The sequence below is a fragment of the Sphaerodactylus townsendi genome, unplaced genomic scaffold, assembly GCF_021028975.2.
Source record: "Sphaerodactylus townsendi isolate TG3544 unplaced genomic scaffold, MPM_Stown_v2.3 scaffold_19, whole genome shotgun sequence".
NCBI classification, from domain to species: domain Eukaryota; kingdom Metazoa; phylum Chordata; class Lepidosauria; order Squamata; family Sphaerodactylidae; genus Sphaerodactylus; species Sphaerodactylus townsendi.
The window spans coordinates 183,256-207,055 of NW_025950352.1; the positions used below are offsets into that span (position 1 = coordinate 183,256).

At 56.5% G+C, this 23,800-nt stretch overlaps 1 protein-coding gene across 10 annotated transcripts in view; it reads right to left on the reverse strand.

Annotated features, from left to right (window-relative positions):
- SCRIB (scribble planar cell polarity protein) overlaps window positions 1-23,800 on the reverse strand; it is a 63,316-nt gene that overhangs the window by 17,931 nt on the left and 21,585 nt on the right. For 6 of the 10 annotated variants that reach the window (XM_048482654.1, XM_048482657.1, XM_048482653.1 and 3 more), the window contains exons 11-27: window positions 17,496-17,662; window positions 17,252-17,382; window positions 16,757-16,882; window positions 14,147-14,383; window positions 10,017-10,301; window positions 9,092-9,154; window positions 5,834-5,923; window positions 5,607-5,684; window positions 4,791-5,108; window positions 4,482-4,562; window positions 3,411-3,656; window positions 2,812-2,922; window positions 2,443-2,619; window positions 1,656-1,772; window positions 777-965; window positions 570-689; window positions 366-422 (exon numbers count right to left, since the gene is read on the reverse strand). In XM_048482654.1, the coding sequence (XP_048338611.1) occupies window positions 366-422; window positions 570-689; window positions 777-965; window positions 1,656-1,772; window positions 2,443-2,619; window positions 2,812-2,922; window positions 3,411-3,656; window positions 4,482-4,562; window positions 4,791-5,108; window positions 5,607-5,684; window positions 5,834-5,923; window positions 9,092-9,154; window positions 10,017-10,301; window positions 14,147-14,383; window positions 16,757-16,882; window positions 17,252-17,382; window positions 17,496-17,662 (2,593 nt within the window). Of the gene's footprint in view, window positions 1-365; window positions 423-569; window positions 690-776; window positions 966-1,655; window positions 1,773-2,442; window positions 2,620-2,811; window positions 2,923-3,410; window positions 3,657-4,481; window positions 4,563-4,790; window positions 5,109-5,606; window positions 5,685-5,833; window positions 5,924-9,091; window positions 9,155-10,016; window positions 10,302-14,146; window positions 14,384-16,756; window positions 16,883-17,251; window positions 17,383-17,495; window positions 17,663-23,800 lie in introns of those variants that run through there. The other 4 variants (XM_048482656.1, XM_048482655.1, XM_048482661.1 and 1 more) reach the window with 4 other exon arrangements.

Below are 23,800 nucleotides of genomic sequence, written 5' to 3' on the forward strand. Positions count from 1 at the left end.
CCCCCCTGAATGCCTCAGCCGTGCCCCACACGACACCAAGAGAGCACGCAAGCCCCCGGCAGGGACCAGGCTGGCCCACAACAAGTAAAGGGGAGAAGCCACCCAGCGGCCAGGGGACAAGCAGCAGGAGCCCCCCACCCCCACGAGCACACCGAGCAGAAGGCCCCGATTCGACAGTACCTCTGAGTAGGGCCTCTACTCAGCCACAAAGCAGAAGCCTCAGCAGTACAGCAAGTGGGGGGGGGGCACAGGGCAGCCTGCAGGGAGTGCAGGCACCTCCGGAGCCCTGGGGGTGGGGCAGCATGGTGAGAGCGAGCAAGCGAGCGAGCGAGAGGGAGGGAGGGCGGGTGGGCACAGGGTCTCACCACTTTCTCCTTCTCTTCCCTCTCCCACTGGGTCGTCTCCCTCACCATCTCCATCTCCTGGGGACAAAGGGGTGGGGGGTCAGAGCCCTGCCACGTGAGCCTCTGCAGGTGGACTCTCCCACCAGGATGGTCTCGGGTGTGGGAAACAGGGGTGGCAGCCCCACCCTGTCCCCTCCCCCTTGCAAGCCAAGCCAGGCCCAGCACCTTCTGCAGCAGGTCCAGCTCCTCTGGACTGAGGTCCCGGTCGATGGAGGAAATGCTTTCCAAGCTGTTCTTGCGGCCCATGCCAGCCGCAAACGGATTGGCAATGATCCCAGGAGACATCTGCAAGAGGAAGGGGACGGTCGTGTGACATTTGGCTGCCAGCTCAACGTGAGGAAGTGGCAGCCCACGGCCGAGCCCACGACTCACCTCCAGGGCAGCCACAGCCTTGGGGTCAAACCCATCGCAGACGAGCACCAGGAGAGAATCACAGACAGCACGCAGGATCTGGACCGCTTCGGCGTGGGTCATGCCCAGCAGGCTCTGATGGTTCACCTCCAGGATACGCATGCCCACTTTCAGCCGGCCATCACGGGCCGCAGCACCCGTAGAGCTGACCTGCAAAGGGCCAGATGCCCCGGCAGGAGGCGCCGTTGCTTGAGGGTTTGCGGAGGAGGGAGAAAGAGCCCCCCCCCCCCCAAGACTGGCAGTGCTCGCAGGCCTACCAAGGGACCCAGGCTCCAGATAAATGTGCCCAAACACATCAGCGATTTGTCTGCAGTCTTCTGCCAGTGGGGTTGTGTTTCAGTAAGAAACCAGCTCAGCCCCTGCGCCCCAGGGATCGAAGCCAGCAGTGCTTGGAGAATGCGAAGCAGAAAGGCCCTCAGACTCAAGGCCTCAACGCCTCCCTGCGGCCCGGGAGAGATCCCCCCGATTCTACAGGGAATCTCCCTGCGGTCTCCCCAGCCCTGCCCTTCCACTGACTGCACGAGCTGCTCTCTTCCCACAGCAGAAGGGAGCCAACCCCAGTGGAAGGAGCAGCCCTGAGACCAGCTTCCTCCCTTCCCACAGCCCTGAAAGGAGAGGCGCTTGTTCACCAGCTGTTTGAAGCAAAAGCTACAACTGTTCCCACTACGTGGCTGGACTCAATCCCGAAATGCCGCCCACCCTCACCCACAGACCACCCACCAGATGCAGTCTGGGTGGAATACACCCTCGGGCTCGTGGCCAAGGCTTCTGGCGGCATCGCTGGGGAGGGGGTTGGGAGGCCTTGGCAAAGAGCGGGAGGCAACGGGGGCCCTTTGGTACCTTGGAGATAAAGATGCCCTCGTCTGTGGGGTCAAAGGGGTTCCCTGCATGGCCCTTGGCACCGCCACGGATGCTGATGCCGAGTTTCTCCCCGGGCCTCTTCTCAATGCAGATCTCCTGCCAATGCAAGGAAGACATCTGAGCCTGGGCAGGCCAGGAGATTCCCCCGCTGGGGGTCCAGGGACCCCTCCACCCCTCCAGAGGCGGGTCTCCTCCTCCCATTCCGGACATGGAGGAGAGAAGGGCGGCAGCAGGTGTTGGGGGTCAGGCCTGGCGTGGGGAGAGCAGGGGGGGATTGGGGCGGGAGAGGCTGCCTGAGCAAAGCTGCTTCTCTACCTCTCCAAGTTCGCCGGAGCCAGCAGCCAGGCAGCTCCACGGCTCTTCTGAGTGGCAAATCAGCGGGAGGCAAGACTCTGCAGCCCTAGCCGCACTTGGCTGGAGAACATCCTGCCAAGCAGGGAGGGGGGCCCTGGAGCACGGACCCCCCTCCTCCCCCCCCCTTCAGGAACAGAGCGCTCTGCTGACAGTAACTCATTGGCTGCAGCTTGGGGGGTGGGAGGGAGAGACAAATACCCCTCTTAACCCCAGCGGTGAAAAGTGCCTGGAGCCAGGGGCAGAAGGGATGAGACGACAACACTGTCTCCAGAAAACGGAGAGAGATCTCCCAGTCCCAATTCACAAGAGGTACCAAACCACTTTCCTGGAAGGGCAGAAGCAGTGGCAGTGCCTGCCCTCCCATCACGCGCCAGGAAGGGGCAAGATGTTCCCCTAGCGTGGCCCCACCTACCTCCATCCCAGGTGGGGGTGGGTCTCGCCTGACCACCATCCTCAGCTGCTGCGTGTTGGAGAGGAGGGCACTCACAGCCTCCTGGTGGGTAGCATGGCAGAGGTCGATGCCATTCACCTCTAGGATCCTGTCCCCCACCTGTAGCCCACTGCGGGACGCCAGTCCCCGTGGAATCACCTGTGGAGGCAAAGCATGAGAACAAGACGATGGAGCCAGTGGGAGACTGCCAGCCGGCAGCAGTCCTTTGAAAGCGCAGAGGAGTGCCCACAAGAGCCTGGCGCCCAAAGTCATGCCAACCTGACCTCCGGGGGCGGGCACAGTGCAAGGCACTCCCGCCCCGTTCTCCCAGGGAGCTGCCCTCCTCTTCACCTTGGAAATGAAGACGCCCGGCTCCTGGATCCCAAAGGGGTGGCTGGAGTGGTCACTCCCCCCGACGATGCTGAGTCCAAGGGGGCCCCCTGCTTTCACCAGGCAGACTTCCTGCATGCACAGAAAAAGGCACCGGGGTGGGGGGCAAGAACAAACTGGTGGGATACGGAAGGGGAAGCCTGAAGCCATCACGTGGAGAGAGGCGGGAGCCACACAGCACCGTCGGGCCCTGCAGGACTCAGGCACAGAAGCAGCCCCCGAGACAGGGAGGCACTGGTGGGACATACTTAGAAAGCTGCATGTATCCCGGGGGGCTGGAGAGGACTTGAAACTGGCCCCAGGACTCATTTCAGTCGGTGGCCAGACCAGAAGCATGCACGCACGCACACACGGGCTGCCCGAACAGGCCCAGGGCTCCTGGTTGCTTCCCAAGTCAGAGCCTCAGACAGCAGCAGATGTCTCCCAGGGGGGGGGGGGGGGGGGGAGGAGGAGCAGGTTTCCAATCCCACTTTATCCTCAAAGGGGTTCCAAAGGCCCAGAATGAGTCACGGCACAAGGCAGCCCCCCCCTGCCCCCCCCCCAAGTCAGAGCTCACCTACCTCCACGGGGTATTGGCTCTCCAGGGACTGGGGCAGACAGCTCCGGCGGGACTCCTCAGGCGGGCTTCCCTGCTGGGTGGGGGGTGGGGGAGAGTGGACCCGCACTCGCTGCCCCGAGGACTGGTCTCCCTCGCCGGGCAGAGCGGCGGCCTCTCTCTCGACCAGCAGCATGATGGAGGGCGAGGTGGCGGTAAGCAGCGCTACGGCCTGGTCATGCCTGGCTTCTGCCATGTCTACCCCATTGATCTGGAATGGGGCCAAACAGGGTCAGGCCCAGGAGGCAGCCCCAGGGTGAGGCAGCCCATGCTCTGTGGCCCCCAACAGCACCAGCCTCAAGAGGCTCCGTGCCCATCTGTGGGGCCTCAGGGCAAGGGCACCAAAGGTCCTGCAGAGTGGGAGACAACTCCTCTTCGGAGGGGTCTGATCCAGGACCCCACCCCCCCTACCAAGCGCCAGGCGCAGCCCCTTCCCTCACCCCTGGGCTGCACCCACTACAGAGAAGCTGCCTGCACCGCAGAGGGCCAGAAGGCACAGAGGGAACGCGGGGCAGGCAGCGGGCAGGCAGACAGAAGCCAGCACTGATCAGCCCGTCCCGGGGCTTACGCAGGCCCACAGCCCCCAAAGGCATCCTCAGTGGGGCTGCTGGGCAGAAACCTCCCTCCAGCACAAGCAGAAAGAGAAACAGCCCCTCCGACTGGCAGCAAGCAAGCGAAGGGGACTCATAAGCCACAAGGGAAGGAAGATCAGGGGGCGGGGAAGGAAGGGTCAGAACTACGGGCGTATCACGCAAGGCGGCCGGGAAGCCCGTGACGGGGCCTCGCATGGTACATTCAGAGGCACAGAGCAGCAGAGAGCAGCCTGTCGGCCTCCCCAGCACCCAAGTGGCTACACTCAGCTCGGCCTTTCCCAGGGCAAGCGGGAAACACGTTAGCTGAAGGCTGGAACGGCCCAACGGTGGCCAGGCAGTGAGTGGGGAACTTGGTTCCTAGGAGAGCCCACCCCCCATGCCAAGAGGCCCACTCTCCCTTCCCCCTTGCCTGAAAACCCTCCCTCCCCCAAGATTCAACTCACCAGGAGGACCCTGTCCCCCACACGCAGGGTGCCGTCCCGATGTGCCGCACCCCCTTCTGCGATCCGCGAAATAAAGATCCCCTGGGAGAACGAGGCAAGTCAGGCTACCTCCCTGGCCTTGACCACACAAGAGGCTCCTTCCCCCAGCCGGTGCCCCTTGGACACTCTTCCCCAGGGTCAGCACGCAGCCCAGAATAAGCAGCCAGGCAGGGATCAGATGTCACCCAACGGCCACGGCCTGTGCCAGCAGCCCACCCCCTGCCAGGCCCGAGAGGCGGCGGCGACGCTGCTGCTGCTGCTGCTGCTCACCGTGTCCCCTGGCCGGTACGGCGTGGAGCCCTTGCCCCCGGCGATGCTGAAGCCCAGCCCCCGCTCGTTGCGCATCAGGCAGGCAGAGAGCCGCTCCGTGGGGGCTGCTCCCTCCGGCCTCTCGGGGAAGGGCAGGCTCCCCCCTCGTCGCTCCCGGGGGCTGTAGTCGTCTTCGGGCCGCAGGGGCGTGACAGTGATGGCGTTCTCGGGCTCCACCATCCGCTCCCGCAGGACGGTCATGGAGACGGTGCTGCCCGAGCCACGCAGTGCCTCCACAGCCACGTGATGCTCGGCACAGTGCAGCAAGACACCGTTCACCTGCAGAGGGGGGACAGCAGGACTTAGGCTGACACCTGAGCACCGCGGCTGCTGGCTCCTGCGATGGCGCTCTGCTGGGAGGAAGACCCACGGCGGCTTCTCTCCTCGGCAGGCCAGTGAGGGCAAGTGCAGCAGCAGCAGCACCCCCCAGTCTGCAGCCCCCTGCCCAGAAATCAGCAGGGCCAAACGGGGCACCTCTCCGGGCACAGAGAGGGCACCCTAGAAGGGCCTTGGTGGGGGTGGAGAAGAGGGGGACAGCCTGGCGGGCTGTCGCAAATGGAAGGACGACTTCCATGCACAGCACAGAACAGCGGAGGGGGGAGGGGGGACGCACGGCAGCAGTGCCCCTCCCACTCAGTTTGCTCCTCCCTGCCCAACTCGGCCAGTGGCACTTGCCAGCCACAGCACCGGGCCCCGCAGAGACGCCCAGCCCAGCCTGGCCTGCAGAGGGCATGGTGCCCAGGGCCAGAACGGCCCCGCCCCCCCAGGGCCCCTCACCTCCAGGAGCTTGTCTCCCACTCGCACCCCCGCCTGCGCAGCCGGGCCTTCCTCTGACACACGAGAAATAAAGATACCCTGAAAAAAGAGCAAAGCGGCAGAGAATCCTGGCTCTTCGCTGCTCCCGGTTCCTGACCCGATCGCCACCCCCAGGAGCTGCTCCAGGGCCACAGCCACCGTCTCCCCCGAGCAGCCGGACCCTCCAGCCCCCCCCCCCCGGCAATTACCTCGTCGTCTCCCTTGTAGGGGGTGGAGCCTTTGCCCCCTGCGATGCTGATGCCCAGCCCCCCCGTCTGCCGCACAATGGTCAGAGTCAGCTGGAAGCAAAAAGGCATGAGGTTACGGCCAGGGCCAAGCAAGCCATCTCTGCCACTGGCTGGCAGCGGAGACACACGAGGGGAAGGGCTCATCTAGCACAGGTACACACAGGTACGGGTACACTGCCTGGGAGCGTGTGCAAGGGGGTGGCTGGCAGACACATACACACACACACACACCAGTTGCAGCCTAGCATGGAACACAACCACTTAAAAGGCCCCAGGCGTCAAAGCTCATACTAGCCCTCCACCTCCCCCCCACACTGGGCAAGCCCCGCCCCCCCGCCTGTCCCAGCAAGAGGAATATGACTACATGTAACCCCGCCCCCCAATAACGAGCCCAGGAAGTGGGACGTCTCCAGCAAAGACATCAGCCCAAAGACTGGCTGGGATGGATCAGAATGACAGGCCGACCAGCCAAGGAGGACTCGGCTCTAGAACAGGGCCCACAAACGAGGAGGCAGCGCCTCCCGGTTCCCCTCAGAGGCTCCACAGTCCTTGTCTGGCTTGCACGGCTGCGAGGCAGGCTCCTTCAGGGCCAAAGCTGCTCCTCGCTTCGGGCCCCTTTCTCCTCACCCCCACAGGGCCAGAGCTGCCCGCTTCCAGCGCAGCCAGGGGCAGGGGTGGGGGGTCTCCTGCTCACCAGGGGGCAACAGCCAGGGCAGCCAGGGGAGGGATCCTGGGAGAAAAGACTCCCACTTCCTGGGGGCCTGGCCAGGGAAGGGCAGGAGTGAGCCCAGCAGGAAGACTCTTTTGTCACTCTCACTCGCGCCAGGGGCAAGGCAGGGCACCTCCCACTGGCACCGTCAGCCGGCTGGCATCTGGGCCTCGTCTGCAGCAGCACAGGTCCCAGCTAGGGCACACGACAGCAGCCTCTCCAAGGCAACGCATGCCAAACAAGTGAGCCACCAAGCGCACGAAGGGGAGGTCTCTGAGCAGCGATGCTGGGCGCTATATTCATCTGTCCCTGGCTGAAGAGAAGCTCCCGGCGGGGTGGGGGGAGGGGTGGGGGGAGCGGGGAGACCAAGTCCAAGCTGAGGCAAACAGGGCTCAGCAAGAAGGGCTCCAGAACAGCAGAATGGAGGGGCTGGGGGCACACACACATCCTCCCCCCCCGGGGGGGCTCTTGTCACATGCCCCCTCTAGCAGCCACAGAAGCAGGAACCTTCAGGTTGATGCAGCCCCACCCCGCATTCATAGCCAGGCTCCGGGTGGCCCAGGACTCCACTGCAGCACACGCCTGCCCCTGTGCCCAAGGGACTCCCCATCGAGAACACATCTGGCCCAGGGCCCTCTTTCACACAGGGAGCAGCCAATGGCTCACCTCTGCTCAGCCCCCTCCCTCCGCACCAATAGGTTCCCTTGGCAGGCCCTCCGCCTCACAGTGGGGGGCTGGGTGGGGGAGGGGGAGGGGGGCTCCTGGCTTGGGCCCTTTCAGAGGAGCAGCCGTTCAGCCACGGCATTCTCCCACCCCTCCACATTGCAAAAACATTCCAAAAGGAGAGGACAATCACGGGCAGAATGGATAAGATGAGAGAGACTCTGCATCTGGTAGCTGGAAGGATGGAGAGCTGCAAGCAGCCCCCCCCCCCCCGGCTCATTCCAGGGGTTGAGTCAATCTGATTCAAAATTAGGGCATTCTGGGGCTTCCGGGCTGTATGGCCGTGTCCCAATAGCATTTTCTCCTGTTTCGCCTGCATCTGTGGCTGGCCTCTTCAGAGGATCTGATGGTGTGGAGTATATATACCTGTGGAATGTCCAGGGTGGGAGAAAGAACCATTTGCATTGGTTAACAACTATAAAGGGTGCAATTAGCAAGTGTGATTTGCATAAGTGGAATCCATCCATTTTAGCATACGTATGTACACTGAAATTGCATAGTCAGTTAGTGAGGGCATCTGCATAGCAGTTGCCTGGCATTTTAATCAATTTAATTGCTTCCTGCAGGAATGCCAGGCAACTGGCATCTTCTGAAGATGCCAGCCACAGATGCAGGCGAAACGTCAGGAGAAAATGCTACTGGAACACGGCCAGACAGCCCGGAAACCCCACAACACCCCAGTGATTCCGGCCGTGAAAGCCTTCGACAATGCACTGATTCAAAATTATTTTTATTGTATAATATTTAAACTGTAACAAGTGAATCACAGCCAGTCCTTCTCCCTCCCCCGTTGTGAAGCAGCCAGAAATCACTCCCCCACCTTACAAAACATGCCTGGGGACCCCTTTTTTGGTTAAGCTCTGTTGCTGCAGAAAGTGTCCTGGCCATGATGTTCTACAGGTCAGTCATGATATGTCTACATCCTTACGTGTTTTTTAACACCTCATGGTTCTTAATTCTTTCTAAGTGTCCCACCTGTCTCATTATGCAACTAGTGAAAGGACTTTCCTGAGCCCAATATTATTTGCTTTGATGTCTGGAAATACAGATTTTCCTCATCTGCACCGTTCTTTCTGTCTTTTACAAATATTTTACATTTTTTCACGCAACGTGTGATTGGTGTTTGGAATATGCTGCCACAGGAGGTGGTGATGGCCACTAACCTGGATAGCTTTAAAGGGGGCTTGGACAGATTTATGGAGGAGAAGTCGATCTATGGCTACCAGTCTTGATCCTCCTTGATCTGAGGCTGCAAATGCCTTAACAGACCAGGTACTCAGGAGCAACAGCAGCAGGCCGTTGCTTTCACCTCCTGCATGTGAGCTCCCAAAGGCACCTGGTGGTCCACTGCGAGTAGCAGAGAGCTGGACTAGATGGACTCTGGTCTGATCCAGCTGGCTTGTTCTTATGTTCTTATGGTTTTTATATTGCTGTTTTCAAGGTTATTTATTTACTCTGGAAATACTTCAGGTGCGCCTGAGGTAGCACATGTGAAACACAGAGGAATCTCCAAGTGAGGTAAAAGTCACTCTTCCACTACACGACACGTCTCTGGATTTTCCTGTCAAAAAACTCGGACCTGACATGCTGACCACGCCCCTGCCATGGACGCCCGAGCTGAACCAGCTGCCCAGCCCACTCCCCTGTTGAGGCACAGGAAGGCAAGAGAGGAGAGCCAGGAGCAGTCCCTGCCAGTGGGGTCCCAGAAGTCCCAAAGAAAAAGGAGGGGGCGGGGGAGAATAAGAGAAGGCGGGCAGGGGGTTGTTGTTTCTGGGAGTCGTACAGACCTCTTCCTCCTCAATGCGAGCAGGTTCAATCAGCAGATTATTGGCTTGATCAAACGACACCCCCTGTTAGGACAGGAACCAGTAGAGAGAGGCATGCGGATTAGTGGAGAAGGACCAGACTGCCACCAGAGACAGATGGACAGACGGACAGACAGGCCCTGCCCCGACCACCAACAAGTGCCCCACATCAGAGAGAGAGAGAGAGAAAGAGACAGACAGACAGACAAGACAGACAGACAGACAGAGGGCTCACCACTGAGGTGGGAAACAGACACCGAAGGGTTTGTCTTTCCCTCTCTCCCCTCACTGGTTCTTCTCATTGCACAAGCCACAGTCCGACAACCCAAGAATCAGGGCTCAAGTTCGTCCTCGGCAGTACATGAAAGGAGCACTCTTTGCTAGGGAGCTGAACGGGGTGGATTCAGACGACCACATCATTCCCGTGGCAGCTGGACTGTGTCAAGCATCCCTTGCATGGGAACTTCACGAGGTGAGGTCTAACTACTCCTGGGGTGTTGAATCCTCTCCCTACCCAGTGCCTACCCCTGGTTGAGAACCCTGGGGGCGGGGGGAGGGAGGGAAGGACAGTGCTATTGTTTCGGAGGAACTCCTCCCGGCCTCACAGGGGGCTGGCCCACGCCCAGCAGACAGGCCTGGGGCAGAGGTCCCTTGCTGGGCAAGAGAGGCAGGGCAGGATGAGCGTGCCTTTAGCCTAAGCAGAAAAGATCCTCTCCACCTTCCATTCACACCAGCACGGCTGAGCCCAGAAAGCAAGCAAGCAGGAAGACGGGCCGTTGGCCTGGACGGAGGAGGCATCAGAGAAGAGCCCCAGGAAAGGGGGGACTGAGACACTGGCTGTAGGTAGCAGGAAGGCAGCAGTGCCTCCCTGCCCGCGGCCCCTCCCTCCCCGCCTCCCAGAGCCTACCTTGACAGAGGACGGAGCAGCCAGGGGCTCGTTCTGGGGCTCCTCTTCCTCCCACCCGTTCTTGCACGGCTCCTCCTCCCGTGCTGGGGCCCCCCCATCAGCATTCAACCCTTGCAAGAGGGCTACCACTGCCTCGGGCTGCGGCAGCTGAGCGATCCTGAAGTGCTTCTTGTAGTGGGGGGTATCCTTGCGGATCAATCGTTGCTTCCCTGCTGGGAAACGGCGCTCCTCCTCTTCATCATCCTCACTGCGGACCAGAGTGTCTTCGGAAAAACGCACAGAGGGCTGCAAGAGCAACAACCGGGGGGGGGGGGGGGGGATTCTGAGGATGGCTCGCTCGCTCACTCGCTCAACAGCTCATCCACCCCCCCACCCCCACCCTTGGGCGTTGAAGAGTCTCATGAAGATACCTCTGCCTTTTGTACCCAGAAACTCCAACTTGCGGCTGCATCACAGCAAGGTCAGCAGCACCTTCACAGCCAGCCACTTCCCCAGGGCAGAAGGGGTCCAAAGGGAGCTGTGCCTTCCCAGGCCTTCTGCCCTGGGAACGTGGGTGGTCTGCAAGGTCTGCTGGACTTGAGTCTGGCTCTTCTGCTGCACACCAACCCAGCTGCCCCCATGAAGACAGCACAAGACGTTCTTGCCTGGGGGGGGCAGGGGGGGAGGGGAAGGGGAGGGGAAGGGGAGGGAAGGGAGGGAAGGGGAGAGACTCCTCTGCCTCTCTGCAGGGCGCAGTTTCTCTCCAGCAGAAGAAAACTCAGCCCAGCTGAGTTTCCATCAGCCAGATGGAGACAGGTGAGGAAGGCCTCCTCCTGCAGGGACACCAGGGAGCCACAAGGCAACACAGCAGCCCCGTGGGGCTTTTCCCTGCATGCCGGGCTCTTCCAAAGGATTCACTGGCAAAAGGAAGGACTGGAAGGCAGCGCCTCAGTCCAGTGTGACACCTCTGCCTGCCTGCCTGCCTGCCTGCCTTCTGCCACCGCCCCAAATGCTGCCCTGGGGAAACGGAGCCCTCGAGGGCAACACAAGGGACGAGCGCCCTGCCCCTTCCTTCCACTGGGGGACGCTGAGCCTGGCAGCCCTGCCAAACCCCGATGCTTCGGGTTTCTGGGGGAAGGTTCCAGGCATGAGAGGGCAGCAGAGCAGAGCGCCCTCAGCACACGCAGCAGCATGCCTCTTCTGGCCTCTGGCCGGGGAAGGGGACAGGGGGTGAGGGAAGGAACAGGCCACTGAAGAGTTGTGCAGCCATGGCAGAGAGGGGAGGGGAGGAGGAGCCACGGGGAAGTGGTGGGGGAGGTAGTTGTGGATTTCCTGTATTGTGCAGGGGGTTGGGACTAGACAGCCCTTGGAACCCCCACGCTTTCCCACTTGCAACACACATCGTGGGAACTGCCGGCTTGTGGGCTCCTGGGAAACACGCGACTCGCCACTGCCAGAAATGAGATCCTGGCCGAGAGAGCCCCCCAGGAGGGTCTCGCCTCCTGGCCCCCTGATCTGTCACTCAGAGGCAGGACCGGGACATTCTCAGTTGGGCCCTCCCTCGGATCAGGAGGACTGGGCTAGGGCCCATTTCGTCTTCTCCTGCAGTCTCTGCTCCCCGCTGCCTTTTAATAGAACAGACGGAGCCCTTTGTGGTCCTGCTGACCAGCGGCGGCTGCTGGACAAGCTCCTCTGCTTTGTGTGGAGCCTCACGCATGAATGGGCCTGGCTTTGTCGTGGAAACCACAGCTCCCCTCCCTCCGTGCCAGAACCAGCCAATCAGTGGTCTCCCCTGACTGAAGGCAGGGACTCGACGGGGCCACAGCCTCCTTTTAACTGGAGAAAGCGGGGACAGAACCTGCGATCTCTGCGTGCAAAGCAGATGCTCTGCCCCTGAGCCAAGGCTCCTCACCACACAGGCAGCGTTGGCTGTTGTGGGCTGTGTGGCTTTAGGAAACACATCTTATCGTGACATGCCTCCGAAGATGCCAGCCACGGGAGCGAGTGAAACATCAGGCGCTAAGACCACTAGGCCACAGCCACAGCAGCCCACTGATTCCAGCCATGACAACCTGCGACAACAAGACAATCCCACGGTTCTTTGGAGCAGCCTTCTGCCTGCTGTGGAGCTGCAGGTGCAGCCTCACTTCTTCTCCGGCCACATCCACAAGCAGAAGGAGAGGTCATCGGGCTCAGGTGCTGCTGGGCCTGGTCTTGGAGACCCCTGGGTGGACTAGCCTGGGAACGTCACAATTCATGCCAAGTGCTCCTCAGCAAGGAGGGCCCAATATTTTATCGCTTCTCTGGGCCTCACAGCCTAGTGCATGAAAGAGGGAGGTCTTGCTTCAGGGATGCAGGCTGAGCCACGGTGTGACCACCACCCACTCCAGGCAAGGGTCAAGGTGGCTCCAACACCTCCACTGAAATGGTCACATGAACACAGAGGCCCACGGACTCTTCTGGGAGGCTCAGGATTCCAAACACAAACTCTGCTGAGGCCGCAGTGGCAGCCCGGAACTCAAAGCTCCTCAAAGCTCTTGTCCCGGCTGCCCCTCATCAACCTCTCTCACCCTCGAGACAGAAGGCAGCCCCATGGTGGACCGTGAAGATGGGCACCCTCAAGAGGGCGGGAAGACATCTAAAAAGGCACTGCCAGAGAACACTGGTTGACTCCTTTTAGAGCCCAGGAATTAAGCAGGACCCAGCACTTCTGCCAGCAAAGTGGGGGGAGGCAGCTGCAAGCAACAGCTTCCTCTAACCGTCTAGCCTAGAACATGCCCCCCTAGAACTCTGGCCCAGACAATCACAGTGACGTCAAGATCAGGCGCCCACTGTGCACTCTCCTCTTGAAGTCACCAAGGGAGGCTGTTCCAGGAAGCTAAAAGGCCCCTGCACATCGCTCCCATTTTGAAGTTGTGCCACTGGATGCCCCTCATGCATCAAGCTCAGTTCAAGGAACCGGCCATCCCATACAGAGCCCACAGGCTCACCCTTCATGCTCCCCCTCCTCGGATGGTGGCCTTTTACGGGTGCCGCCCTGCAAATGGGCAGGATCAGCACTGGGCCTCCCCGCTGGCAGAACGGCGTGCCTGAGGGGGATGGAAAGGCTCCCGCTCTCCTGGCTTTTGGCAAACTATACAAACTATACAAAACTGAATTATTTGAGAGAGATTTTTTTTACACAGGATTATACTGTGGGGACTGTGGCACGTACTGCTGTTTACTGTCTGTTGCTGTACACATGAACCTATTCAGTAATTTTTGCATCATTTGAATCACATTCATAGTCACACTTTATTTCAGCGTGGTTTCTTCTCTGTTTTCAGATTTCTGCAGTCCAAGCTCGACTGTGCTGTTAGTTTAATAACCATGCACTGTGAGATCCTTGCGAGGAAGGCAGTATAAATGGTGCAAACAAACAAAAGAGAAGAACCCCCAAGTGTGACTACTGAGCACTTGCCAGACCACCTTCTAGCCTACACTGATCTGAGAGGAGGAGGACAAAGAGACCCAAATACCTCCATGCGCGTGACCTTCAAGGCCCACTGTTCATTTCACAAAATGAAGTCGGCTGCAATGGCGTATCTGCCAGAGGGACATGGGGGATCAACTGATCACATGAGGGGTGCCTGGCAGGCTGCGGCCAGCTGCTCCTTCAGCCGGCGGAGGAGGGTGGCGGCGGACCCAGGCAGTCTGGCAGGGCGGGGCTGGGCCGAGGGGTGCTGCCCAGGGCACCATTTCCCCCGGATACGCCTCTGCTTGGCTGCACAGTCTTCACTTGAATGACTTTCATGTCAAACCGTTTCCTTCTCATTTCACGCACCCTCTTTGTTTTGGGAACACACACCCAACTGGACAGTGTTCAAAATATTCACCACTGAAGAGCACATCCCTCAGAAGGAGCACGACATGAGCATTCCACAGCAGGCCATGACCCGCCTTCCGAGTGCCCCACGCCCACCCTGGGAACGCCTCTCAGGGACACGGAGCCCCGCCCCCCCTCCCCCAGACATGAGCAGCAGAGGTGGTGCTGGGCCTCTGGCTTCAGCCCTCGTGCTGCGCAGAATAAGGTTGCTACCCGGTCCACAGCAGCCGGGGAATGTTCACAGCTCCATGCAGGCCAGCCGGCGGACAGCTTCCTGGACTCCTACCTCATTGAACTCCACCTCCAGCTCTTCGTCTCGGTCTCCTGTGGCTTCCTCCTCTTCTCTGCTCTGCGACCGGCCCTTCTCCACCACCTCTTCCGTGGCCCCAGCGCTCAGCCCCTCTTCCGGCCTGGCTGCCTGCTGCACACTCCTCCCGGCCTCGTCCTGGCAACCAGCAGAGACGGTGCTGCTGGATACCTGCGACTCCTCGCTCTGGCAGGATGTGGCACTCAGTCGCTTCTCCTGAGAGAGACAAATGGCAATTTCAGGGAAAGTCACACCTGAAGTCACCTGTCACAGACTTTGTCTGTCTCCCCGCATGGTTGGGGGAGGCAGGGTCAGGTAACATCAGCACAAGGCAAGAATGGGCCCCCCTCTCTCTCAGCCCCACTGCAGAATACAGCAAGGACTGCCACAGTCCACCAGACCCTACACATTCTGCCTGCAGGCCTTTGCTGTACCCGACAGCCTTCAGTGCAGCAGCTCCACGGCCCTGGGACGAAGCGGGCCTCCCAGGGGGAAAGCTCCGTGGGCTCAGAACCTCTTTGCTCCCACAAACTCTCCTGTCCTGCTCCTCATCTAACTTTATGTGTTTTCAAACTGCAGGAGGGACAGCTTCATTTTTCAGCGCTCCCACAAGTTATCAAGGGGGTGACCTATCACAACTATTCTACCATGCTGATACGCTGCCACTGCTCAAATAGGGATCAGGCTTAGAGCCTTCTTAATGTCAAAAAGTTTAACAAATGAATGAACGGCATCTGTATGGTCTGTTCTGGCATCTCAGGGAACAAAGAGAAAGTGAAGCCATGCAGCTGCCCCCTTCAGGCAGTACCTGCCCTGGACACTGAAGCAGGACAGGCCAGCTTTACTTGAAGGGATTCAGTGTTAGATCAGGGCTCAGGGTTAGCCCTTCTCCCCACTTGAGCAAGGCTGAGTCCCCAGGGAAAGGTTTAGGCCTTTGTGGTTTGTACCCTCAAGCCAAGCGTAGGTTCCTGAATAAGGGGACACAGAAGAGGGCCCCTTCTCGGTGTTCTGGGAATTGACAACACTCCACCCCTCCCCTGGGCCATTCAGATCCTCCAGCTAAACAAAGGCAGAGGGGGTCTTCTGGCCATTAGGCTGTTTCCCTGCAGCCATCCCTGCCTGGAGTAAGAGGGGAGAGGGGGAGGCCAAGCCCTTCTCCCACCCGGCCCCTGGGAGCACTCAAGGACCTGGGTGACTCCCCTCCCCCTTCTTTCTGCCAGTCACAAGCCTGCAGTTGTGACTTTCCTGCATTGTGCAGGGGGGGTGGACTAGATAGCCCTGGAGGTCCCTTCCAGGTCTGTGTTTCTACTTCCTGGAAGAAAAAAAAAAGATGGGCCTGAAGGAGAAGACAAAAGGAGGAAAGACGATCTTTCATTAGCAAAACAATCTTTGCTGGAAAAGGGCAGTTTTTTAAAAAAGACGTGGCCTTCGCCACTGCAGAGGTCAAAGACAGGCTGGCTGGCTGGCTGGGGGGCGTGACTCTGCCCCTTCGAACCATCCATGTGGCCACCGGGTGTTCCTGGAGGGTGGAGCCAGCTCAGAGAAACCCTTCTCCACATCCACTCTGCGCATGCTCAAATTCTGCCCAGAAACCACGCAGTGGAATCAGGACTTCCATCAGGTCACCTGATCCAGTGAAAAAGGAGAACAGAAACAGGAGTCCTTACCAACAAACAACCCCAGACTGTCTCGCCCCACATGTCCCTGTAGACACTGGAACAGCAAAGAGCACCAAGTGCAGCCCAGGAGAAGCCCCACGGAGGAGGGTGGGGCAGGCCTCCCCCTTCCCATCGAGTGGGTGGGTCTGATGGGAATGGGAAGGCTTCGTGCAATGGTGGGAGGAAGAGCAAAGCACCCTTCTGATGCAAAATCCCCAAAGACGACCGCTTGATGCTGCTGCTCAGGGGCCCAAGAAAGCAAACAGGGCCACACTCCACCGTTCCCCTCCTCAGAAAAATTTACTGAAAATATTTCTAAAGCATTTTCAGCCAACTGACTCACAAACGCAGTTAACAATTAAAAAAACCCCAACAATTGAAACACACAGCATCATTGCCAAAACCCAAAAATCCCTGAAACAGACCAGCCAACAGAGAGACCGTTCAGCCAGGCAGGATAAAACCCTGACCAAAGAAACCAACCCCCAACATGGCCCCAGAAAACACACCCATCAGCCTCAAACCCAGACCCTCCTGACAACTCACCCACTAGGACCGCCCCAGCTCACCTCTCTGCCAGAGCCAAGCCAGAAGCCAGGCTGAGAGGCAGCCGGCCGGCCCGTCCAGAGCCAGAACAGTCAAAACGCACGCACGCACGCACGCACACACACACACACACACACCGCCTGAAGGCAGATGGACGGTCTGGGCAGCTACATCCAGAGTCCTGGCAGAGTGGAAGGGGCGGCCAATCAAGTCTCCTCCGCAGAGCTCCAGACCACCACCTCTCTTAAGGAGAGACTGAGCCCCCCCCCCCCGCCCACTCCAGTGCAGACCAATCACTCAGGCCAAGAGGGCTCAGAGTCAACTGCCAAACAAGCCAGCCTCTTCCAACAGAGCAGGCTTTCCTCGAGGGACCGCAGCTTCTCACCCCTGGACGGGAAGAGTCCTGGACCGCACCCGCTTTGGCCACGGAAGCCTCACTCCGCCGCCCTTCAATCGCCTCCTTCATGGACTTCAGCTCATTCGGGTGAGGGGTCGCACGGCGTTGCAGGCCCTGAGAAAAGAAGATGTCAGAGATGCAGAGCAGATCCGCTATCCCCACCCAACTCCCCAACTGCAGGATGATGGAGCCACTCGGCACCTGAAGCAAAAAGGCAAAATATGCTGCCACTGCCACCGCTCCTGCCAGGGCCCGCTGGACGGTCCCGCAGGAGCACTGCTGATCGCCTGCCCAGCAGAACCAGGCCAGCAGCCAGTCTGCACAGCACGAGCCCTGTGGATCCCAGCACGCCACTCTTTCTTCCGCAGACACCCGTGTGTGCGGGGAACTCAGGCTCCTGTCCCGTAAGGCCAACCAGCAGCACGGCCAGCTGCACAGACAGCCCTGCCTTTGACCTGGGAGCCGCCCAGCCCTTCCCCTCACCTTCCTCTCAGTTCCAAGCTCCTCCTCCTCCTCTTCGTCCACTCTGGGTTCATCCACAAATTGGATCACGCTGACGCGGTTGAGGTTGGTGTCTGTCCAGCTCTCGTCCACGCTGTTCTGCAGCAGATTTTCTGCAAGGGAGGAGGGGCACATGGCAGGAGGCAGCCCAAAGCCCCCGGGGGAGCCACAACTGCCCCCCGCTGCAGGCCCAGGGACTAGAGAGGCCCCGGAAGGGTCCGCATACCTAGGCTGGGTGATGGCTGCTGGGGAAGGAGGTAGCAGGTGAGCACCTTCTCGCCAGTCTTCTCATCCTCCTCCGTCTGGAACTTCAGCATCGGCTGCGACTGGTTCTCTGCCAGCCAGAGGGCCTTCAGGCTGAGGCTTGTCAGGGCAAAGGGCAGGTGCTGCAGCCTGCATCAGAAGGTGTCGGCAGCAAAAGCTCAGCACTGGGCACGGAGGCCGGGACTCTGCCGAGCCCCTCCCCGCTCCCCAGGAGAGCCCAGGGCTGCCCCAGAGAGGGCAAAAGCTGCCATGTGCACTGCCCTCCCTCCTTTGAATGACTGGGGGTGGGATCCAGATGTGATGCTACACGTGGACCCTCTGCTCCCTCGCCCCACTCCTTCAGCACGGCACCCTTCCTCCCAGGCGGGACACATCCTCCTCTGTCCCTTGGCCTTTGAGCTCCTGAGCAACTGAAGTGGCCATCAACACTGTAGCGCATCTCAGCAACCAAACCAGGGGAATGTCACAAGAGGCCTCATTTGGGGGAGAAAGTAACAACTGGAGGGCCTGAAGAGCTAGCTGCAGCCTTTCCTGGGGAGAAAAGATCTGGCCGTGAGGGTGGGGTGGGGAAGGGTGTGTGTGCGTGCGCGCTCCTGACACCTAGACTGCCTTTGGAAGGCCTTCAGGAGCTTCAGACTGCTGCAGGTGGGGATGCTGCCTGGAGTGGGTCATGGGACCCCATTTAAGGTGATGATGCTGACCCTTAACTCTCTGTGCCAGAGAACCCCACTGTGGTGCCCCTGAGCACAGCTGCGCACGACAGCATCTTGCCTGGTGCCCACCAAGTCTTTTCAGAAAACAGGTGGGGCAAGGGGGAACTCTTGCCCGGCACAACTTCTGAGTGGCCACTGGAAACGGGCTGTAGATTAAAAGAGATGATGGCTCGGCAGCCGTCGCCACCACACATTTGGCTTTATTCTCCCTCGCAGTCCTCCTCTGCAGGGCATTTTTTAAAGTGACATTCACCTCTCTCACTCTGGAACCCCCTCTGGGAGGGGGGGTGGCTGCCTCCTGCAGCAGCATTTTGTGGTTGAACACCCACCCCACCCCCCGCGTCAGAATATTCCAAAGGTGCCCACAGGTTCAAAGAGGTTGGGGACCCCAGCCTTATACTGTATAAAAACCTACCCGATCACGACGGCCATGCTTTGAGTGACCCTAGAAAATGGCAACCTTATAAAGGGACTTTTTGTTGTGACACCAAGATTCTAGAATTTCCTCTCCAGGGATATTTCTGTGTGTACACACACACACACACACATTCCGGTTTTTAATTTGTTTTGTTATACGTTTTTATGCTGCAAAAGACAGCAGGGTATCGTGGTTAAGAGCAGCTGACTTGAATCTGGAGAACCGGGTTTGATTCCCCACTCTTCCACACGAGTGGCGGACTCTTATCTGGCGAACTGGATTTGTTGCCCTGCTCTTCCACAAGAAGTCTGATGGGTAACCTTGGGCGGCACTCTTTTCAGGATAAAGACATCACCATATCTGAGGACCCGTCCACCATTTCCTGGACCATCTTTGTTCTAGAACGCTCCGTTTGGGTCCTGGTGCCTGCCTAGTTCTGTCCTCAAGGACTAGGACCCAAGCAGAGCAGAGCATCCTAAAACAAAGACTGTCCAGGAAATGGTGGATGAATTCACAAATCTGATGTCATCTTTATGTTGAAAAAGTCCCACATACTTCATAAGGTGCCTTTTGTGGGGAGAGGAAGAGAAGGAGTTTGTACATGGAGAGAAAAGCAGGATATAAATCCAAACTCCTCCTTTATGTCCTACTTAGTTGTGGCAGACCCTGATTGGTAGAATAAAGCTGGCCCAACATTTTATTTTTACCATTTCACACAAAATCTCCCTGTCACATTCTTGGAAATAATTGTGAATCACTAGAGACGTATCCAAAAATAAATCTAGCAAACTATTGGAACAAGTTGAAACAGGGCTTTGGATAAATGAATTCTAAACTTGGATGAGCTTATGTTATAGAATCAAAGGGAATGAATTCATTGGTTTTGCTAGAGTCATGGAACTTACACATAACTGGGTCTATATAAGGGGAAACCAGTGGACATTGTCTACTTGGATTTCCAAAAGGCTTTTGACAAAGTTCCTCATCGGAGACTATTGAGAAAACTCAGCAATCAAGGAATAAGAGGGGAAGTCCTCCTATGGATTAAAAACTGGTTGAGGAACAGGAAACAAAGAGTGGGTGTAAATGGGAAGTTCCCACAATGGAGAGATGTAGGGAGTGGTGTCCCCCAAGAATCCGTTTTGGGACCAGTGCTCTTTAACCTATTCATAAATGACCTGGAAGTGGGGGTGGGCACCCACCAGGTGCCTTTGGGAGCTCACATGTAGGATGTGAATGCAATGGCCTTCTGTGGCTGTTGCTCCCGATCACCTGGTCTGTTAAGGCATTTGCAATCTCAGATCAAGGAGGATCAAGATTGGTAGCCATAAATCGACTTCTCCTCCATAAATCTGTCCAAGCCCCTTTTAAAGCTATCCAGGTGAGTGGCCATCACCACCTCCTGTGGCAGCATATTCCAAACACCAATCACACGTTGCGTGAAGAAGTGTTTCCTTTTATTAGTCCTAATTCTTCTCCCCAGCATTTTCAATGAATGCCCCCTGGTTCTAGTATTGTGAGAAAGAGAGAAAAATTTCTTTCTGTCAACATTTTCTACCCCATGCATAATTTTGTAGACTTCAATCATATCCCCCCTCAGCCACCTCCTCTCCAAACTAAAGAGTCCCAAACGCTGCAGCCTCTCCTCATAGGGAAGGTGCTCCAGTCCCTCAATCATCCTTGTTGCCCTTCTCTGTACTTTTTCTATCTCTTCAATATCCTTTTTGAGATGCGGCGACCAGAACTGGACAAAGTACTCCAAGTGCGGTCGCACCACGGCTTTATATAAGGGCATGACAATCTTTGCAGTTTTATTATCAATTCCTTTTCTAATGATCCGCAGCATAGAGTTTGCCTTTTTCACAGCTGCCATGCATTGAGTTGACATTCCCATGGAACTATCAACTAAGACGCCTAAATCCCTTTCCTGGTCTGTGACTGATAGCACTGACCCCTGTAGCGTGTATGTGAAGTTTGGATTTTTTGCCCCTATGTGCATCACTTTACATTTTGCTACATTGAACTGCATTTGCCATTTCTGAGCCCACTCACCTAATTTATCAAGGTCCACTTGGAGCTCTTTGCAATCCTTTGTGGTTCTCACCACCCTACATAATTTGGTATCATCTGCAAACTTGGCCACCACACTACCCACCCCTACTTCCAGGTCATTTATGAATAGGTTAAAGAGCACTGGTCCCAAAACGGATCCTTGGGGGACACCACTCCCGACATCTCTCCATTGTGAGAACTTCCCATTTACACCCACTCTTTGTTTCCTGTTTCTCAACCAGTTTTTAATCCATAGGAGGACTTCCCCTCTTATTCCTTCATTGCTGTGTTTTCTCAACAGTCTCTGGTGAGGAACTTTGTCAAAAGCCTTTTGGAAATCCAAGTAGACAATGTCCACCGGTTCACCCCTGTCCACATGCCTGTTTACACCCTCAAAGAACTCTAGTAAGTTTGTAAGACAGGATTTGCCTCTGCAAAAGCCATGCTGACTCTTGCTCAGCATGTCTTGCTATTCTACATGTTTTATAATCTTATCTTTAATGATAGATTCTACTAATTTACCAGGAACAGATGTCAAACTGACTGGCCTGTAATTTCCTGAGTCCCCCCTAGACCCTTTCCTTAAGATTGGTGTGACATTGGCCCATCTTCCAGTCTTCAGGGATGGAGCCTGATTTCAGGGATAAGTTGCGTATTAAAGTGAGAAGATCAGCAATTTCATGCTTGAGCTCTTTAAGAATTCTTGGGTGAATGCAATCTGGGCCAGGGGATTTGGTAACATTTAGTTTATTAATGGCTGCCAGAACTTCTTCCTTGTCTACCACTATCTTCGCTAGTTCCTCGGATTCGCCTCCTAAGAAGCTTGGTTCAGGTGCAGGAATTTTCCTCACCTCCTCTTGGGTGAAGACAGATGCAAAGAATTCACTCAGCTTCTCTGCAATCTCCCTGCCATCTTTTAGCACACCCTTTGTTCCTTTATCATCTAATGGGCCTACCGCTTCCTTGCTGGCTTCCTGCTTTTGATGTACTTGAAGAACTGTTTGTTGCTGGTCTTGATGTTCTCAGCCATGCGTTCCTCATAATCCTTTTTTGCCTCCCTTACAGCTAACTTGCTTCGCTTTTGCCACCATTTGTGTTCCCTCTCATATTCTTCATCAGCCAAACTGGACTTCCATTTTCTAAAAGACATTTTCTTTTTTCTGATGATTTCCTCAACCTCTCTTGTTAACCATGGTGGCTTTCTTTTGGACTGGGTGCTGCCTTTTCTAACCTGTGGAACACATTCCAGCTGAGCTTTTATTACTGTGTTTTTAAATAACCTCCAAGCATCCTGGACAGTTTTGACTCTCTTGATTTTCCCTTTCAGCTTCCTGCGCACTATCCCCCTCATCTTTGAGAAATTTCCCTTTCTGAAGGCGAATGTAACTACATTAGTAGTTGCCACTTGTTCGCATGCTGAGATACTGAATCTGACAGCATTGTGGTCGCTGTTCCCTATCGGCTCAACAACACTGACTTCCTGCACCAGGTCCTGGGTCCCATGCAGAATTAGATCTAGGATCACCTCTCCCCTGGTTGGTTCCACAACCATCTGCTCTAAGCCACAGTCATTTAGCATATCCAGGAATGCTCTCTCCTTACTATGACCTGAACATGCATTTTTCCAGTTTATATGGGGATAGTTAAAATCACCCATTACCATAAGAACATAAGAACATAAGAACAAGCCAGCTGGATCAGACCAAAGTCCATCTAGTCCAGCTCTCTGCTACTCGCAGTGGCCCACCAGGTGCCTTTGGGAGCTCACATGTAGGATGTGAACGCAATGGCCTTCTGCGGCTGTTGCTCCCGATCACCTGGTCTGTTAAGGCATTTGCAATCTCAGATCAAAGAGGATCAAGATTGGTAGCCATAAATCGACTACATACCAATCAAGATTGGTAGCCATAAATCAACTACATACCACTACATTTTTGTTTTTGTTGGCCTCTCTAATTTCTTTTTCCATCTCAGAATCCTCTTGTGCACTTTGGTCAGGGGGACGATAATATATTCCTAATATTAAACTGTCCTTCACACCTGGTATTGATATCCACAGTGATTCTGTAGGGGAACCAGCTCCCCTTGCATTGTCTATTTTATGTGATACTATGCTCTCTTTGATGTAAAGGGCAACTCCACCCCCAATGCGCCCTGTCCTATCCTTCCTATAGAGCCTGTAGCCTGGTATAACAGCATCCCACTGGTTCTCCTCATTCCACCATGTCTCTGTAATGCTCACTATATCAAAGTCCTCCTTCAAAACTCTGTACTCCAGCTCCCCCATTTTAGGTCGAATGCTTCTACTATTAGCATAGAGACACCTGTATACCCTGTCTCTGTCCTTAACCTGGGATTTATGTGCTTTACCCTCAAGTCTTTTGTAGACACTATCCCTTGTCACATGCACATTGCTATGTTCCTCGCTTGTATGTGGTTGATTTAGAAAAACCTCCCTCTCTGTCTGCATCCCCATAGATACTGTATTCCGAACCAACGTCACCTCAGCTCCTGTCAGCTTTCCCCCAGTGATCAGTTTAAAAGCTGTTCTGCCATTTTTTTAATGTTGAGCGCCAGCAGCCTGGTTCCTCTTTGGTTAAGATGAAGCCCGTCCCGTTTGTACAGGCCTGCCTTGTCCCAAAAGGTTCCCCAGTTCCTGACAAATCTGAAACCCTCTACCTTACACCACCTTCTCAACCACGCATTGAGACCCTGTATCTCCGCTTGCCTAGCTCGCCCTGCGCGTGGAACAGGTAGCATTTCGGAGAATGCCACCTTGGGGTTCCTGGACTTCAACCTGTTTCCTAGCAGCCTAAATTTAGCTTCCAGAACCTCCCGGCTACATTTCCCAATGTCGTTGGTGCCAATGTGGACCACAACTGCTGACTCCACCCCAGCACTGTCTAAAAGCCCATCTAGACGAAGCGTGACATCCGCAACCTTCACACCAGGCAGGCAAGTCACCATGCGGTCATCACGCCTCTCACAAACCCAACTCTCTACATTTCTAATGATCGAATCACCCACTACGAGGAGTATCCTCAGTGCAAGAGGATATCTGATCACCAGCTAAGGAAGGGATTC